Consider the following 4230-nt stretch of genomic DNA (forward strand, 5'->3'; position numbering starts at 1 on the left):
TTTTGGTTACTCCAAAGGTTAAACGATGCAGTTGGAGAACATCCTTCCTAGCTCGAGCATCAACTTACCCAAGACGTTTTATAACCTCTCGTCGTCCGACAGCGCAAATAACAGCCCCGGCTCCTCACAGATCGAGTATCAAGAAGTGGAGCGAACCGAGACGGAATCCACGAACGCCCCGAAGAAGTACCTGAGCGGAGCGGGGATGATGGGAGAGGGGGAAGGGGACACTTTCTCTGGGACTAAGACCGCCCCCGATGGGAGGAAAGGCTCTCCGGTTCTCGGTGGTGTTGGTGTTGGTGTTGCAGAGGACGACCTGACAAGTGGCCGGCGATACAACATAGACGATCTGGGCTCCGACAGATACTTTATCTCGTCCTCTCAGGCGGGTTCCGACATGGCCAACCCGTGCTCCTTGTTCCCCTACGCGGGACAGACCGGCTCGGTGTACAGCGCCTCCAACGGCTCCAGGTATTCGGCGTCTCTGCACTACGGATCCGTGCTGCCCCCCGCGGGCTTCTCGTCCTCTGTGTGCTCCAGTCGCAGCCAGTTTGCCGGCGGAGGATACCAGTTCGGCCAGGGTCCGGGCTGTCTGTACCCTTCTTACCCAGCGACGGGATCCAGCATCGGCTCCATGTCGCTGCCCGGGTCCGCGGCCGGAGCCAGGGCGCAGGTTTATCTGTGCAACCGGCCCCTCTGGCTCAAGTTTCACCGGCACCAGACGGAGATGATCATCACCAAACAGGGGCGGTGAGTTGGCATTCCTCCTCCAACCGAGTTCATTTGAAATGATTGAAGGACTTTTAAATAACTGTTTGCCTTATGAGGTTTATGAGCAGTAGGCCTAGTTGAGTATGACAAGCGTGCGAGTATAGGAAGTTTTACGCAGCATTGTCTAGGCCTGTAAATATTGTGTTTCAAAATATTTAAACATGAAAAACGTGGCCAGCTTTGAAATTTGTATTAAATGTTGCATGCAAGTGGTTTTAAGCTGCGTTATTTTTGTAGTATCGCCAGAACTGTTGTGATGGAAGTTACTCTCTTGTGTTTCCAGGCGAATGTTCCCATTCCTCAGTTTCAACATCACCGGGCTCAACCTGACAGCTCATTACAACGTGTTTGTAGAAGTCATCCTGGCAGACCCCAATCACTGGCGCTTTCAGGGAGGCAAATGGGTCACCTGTGGGAAAGCGGACAATAATATGCAGGGTGAGTTCAGAAAGTGATCTGAACATTGTGTTCACAAACAGTGTTTAATCATGCTCGTTGTCGTCAGTTAAAAATAATATTAAGCCGAAGGAGTATATATTTTTATGTACATTTATTGTATTTTTTTTATTTGATGGGTGATCTGATTTGTGCTTGAAAGTACATGCATCACAAAAGCATTTGACGCATTTGAAATTGGAATATGTGTGTGTGTTTATATTCGTACACACAATAATGAAAATGCTCATAAATCCTATCGTAAGCCAATATGATTTAATAATTAAAAAGTACATTAACTTGAGGCCTATTAATAAAAATCTATAGGCCTATATTTTGGTTTTTTTACGGGAACTGTCATAGGAATATTTTGCACTTAACACTTCTGTATACACTTTTATTGCACTCCTATGTAGGGGCCATCTTTGGTCATCTTCATTCTTTTTATTTGTTTCAATCCCTGATTTCTTTTTTTTCAGGGAACAAGATGTACGTCCACCCCGAATCCCCCAATACCGGGGCGCACTGGATGAGACAAGAAATCTCATTTGGCAAACTGAAGCTGACCAACAACAAGGGTGCCAACAATAATAACACACAGGTATTTCATTTCGTTTGGATGATAAAATGCTCTTTAAAAAGGAATGGGCCTTTTAATATTTGTATTCATATTTTAGAATGCATTATAACGTTTTTTTGTGATTTCAGATAATATAGCATTTTTAAAAGTTGGTGGACCTGCTTTATTATTTTTTATTTATTAAGTGAAATGTAAAAATCAAAAAGGTCTATAGCCATAATCATTATATGAAAGAAAAGGAAAAAAAGGTTCCGTTATTTCAATTAATTAAAATCGATCTCTTCTCTCCCCAGATGATCGTGCTACAGTCCCTCCACAAGTACCAGCCCCGGCTGCACATCGTGGAGGTTACCGAGGAGGGCGTGGAGGACATGAGCAACGAGGCCAAGACACAGACCTTCACCTTTCCGGAGAACCAGTTCATCGCCGTGACCGCCTACCAAAACACTGACGTAAGACTGAACCTGAGTTGCAATGCACAGCCATGGGGCTCATTTGAACCACAAGTGTCCACCTGGAGTGACTCTAAACCGACCCAGCATATCCCTGCTCTATTGTAATCATGGCTTTCATGTTTACGTTTATATTTATGTATATATTTGTCTTACTTTGCAGATCACACAACTGAAGATAGACCACAACCCCTTCGCGAAAGGTTTCCGGGACAATTATGACTCGTGAGTTTCATATTATTACTGCCTGCTTGCACACAAAGGGTGTTTTTTTTTTTTTTTTGCAGTGCACAATATCATCTTTTTGCTTCCCTTTTCGCACCGATTTATCTTGTCCTCCCTTTTTCTTCGCTTTTCAAGCAGGATGTACACGGCCCCGGAGAGCGACAGGTTGACCCCGTCCCCCACCGACTCGCCGCGCTCCCACCAGATCGTCCCGGGCGCCCGCTACGCCATGCAGCCCTTCTTCCAGGACCAGTTCGTCAACCAGCTGCCGCAGAACCGCTTCTACGCCAGCGAGCGCGCCGTGCCACAGACCAACAGCATCCTGTCCCCGCAGGGTGAGGACGCGGGCGCCGGCGCCTCCGCGCAGCGCTGGTTCGTCACGCCCGTGCAACAGGCGGGCTCCAACAAACTGGACTTGTCCTATGAGAACGACTACTCCGCCGGCAGCCTGCTGTCGTACGGCATCAAGCCGCTGCCCCTGCAGACGTCCCACGCCCTCAGCTACTACCCCGACTCGGCCTTCGCCTCCATGGCGGCGGGCTGGGGCAGCCGCAGCACTTACCAGCGCAAGGTGACCACGGGCCTGCCCTGGTCCCCGCGGCCCAGCCCCCCCGCCTTCCCCGAGGAGCAGCTGGGTGCCCCCACGAAGGACAAGCTGCCGGAGGAGAGCGCGCCGCCGTCGTCGGCCTCGAACTGGCTGGAGACGTCGCACTCGCTGAAGTCGGTGGACTCGACGGACTCTGGGGTGTACTCCATGGTCTGCAAGAGGCGCCGGATGTCCCCCGGGGGCTCCAGCACGGAGAACTCCCCGAGCATTAAGTGCGAGGACTTGACCACGGACGAGTACAACAAGGACAACCCGAAAGGCATGGGCTACTATGCGTTCTACACGAGCCCCTAAATAAGACTGTTGTGTACCGAACCAGAATTATAGGCTAAAGCATTTCTTTTTTTTAAATTCTTTTTTTTAATTTTTGTATCCCTGATACCGTTACTTCCCTTGTTTTCCCTCAAAGCAAAAAGCACATGGTTATTTTCCCAGGCCAGATCCCCCATACCTGAGCCCAATTTAGTTTTATTCTGTTTTGAAGCATGCGACTCCCCCTCCCTTTCTCCCGCGCACGCACACACACCTCTTTTATTTAATTTTTTACAACTGTAATTTTTGTTATTTCTTAATTTAAATTAAGGCTATTTAAAGGTCCTTTTTGATGTACAGTATTTGTGCACTTTAGAATGTGATGTATCTTGTACAAAGTGTCTTCATGGAGGTGGTATAAAATGGGTAATAAACAGCTTTTCATAAAGCATTATCCAAATGTGTTTGGATGTACGCTGTTGTTGTAGTTTTTTATTGATTTAATATTTGTACCAAGGATATAAACAACTTCTACATACTCTGCCCATTTGAAATGAGGCCTTTTTTCGGCCCTCAGGTGTATGACATGGCATCATGTTTATAAAATCAGGGCTCTTGAGGCTTTTCTACGTCTGCACAATAATACAAAAAGGAAAGACATTTTCCTAATAATTTTAACCTTACGTGTTATGATGAATCACTCAGAAAGCCAACGTGCCTTCTAAAATACAAGTCTAGAAACTAAAGGCGACCACATCCAACCACAACAAACCAAGGGAAAAGTCAGATCCATTCAACAACCACTTTCAGCCGATAGGTCGACGGCTCAACACGTTGTACGCTAAACGGCGCCGTGCGTACGACAGGCGTCGGCCAAAGGCGTTGACCTTTTAAGCCTCGTAGCCTCA

At 47.5% G+C, this 4230-nt stretch overlaps 1 protein-coding gene across 2 annotated transcripts in view; it reads left to right on the plus strand.

The window, feature by feature from the left end:
- Positions 1-3796, plus strand: part of eomesa (eomesodermin homolog a) — a 4483-nt gene extending 687 nt beyond the window's left edge. The window contains exons 2-7 of one of the 2 annotated variants that reach the window (XM_030347926.1): positions 1-750; positions 1055-1209; positions 1686-1807; positions 2080-2238; positions 2402-2463; positions 2599-3796. The exon at positions 1-750 is cut by the window's left edge and continues 161 nt beyond it. In XM_030347926.1, coding sequence (XP_030203786.1) covers positions 26-750; positions 1055-1209; positions 1686-1807; positions 2080-2238; positions 2402-2463; positions 2599-3364 — 1989 coding nt within the window. In that variant the 5' untranslated portion in view covers positions 1-25 and the 3' untranslated portion in view covers positions 3365-3796. The remainder of the gene's footprint in view (positions 751-1054; positions 1210-1685; positions 1808-2079; positions 2239-2401; positions 2464-2598) is intronic. The other variant, XM_030347927.1, reaches the window with a different exon arrangement.
- Positions 3797-4230: the final 434 nt, after the last annotated feature.

This window comes from Gadus morhua, chromosome 22, assembly GCF_902167405.1.
Source record: "Gadus morhua chromosome 22, gadMor3.0, whole genome shotgun sequence".
NCBI classification, from domain to species: domain Eukaryota; kingdom Metazoa; phylum Chordata; class Actinopteri; order Gadiformes; family Gadidae; genus Gadus; species Gadus morhua.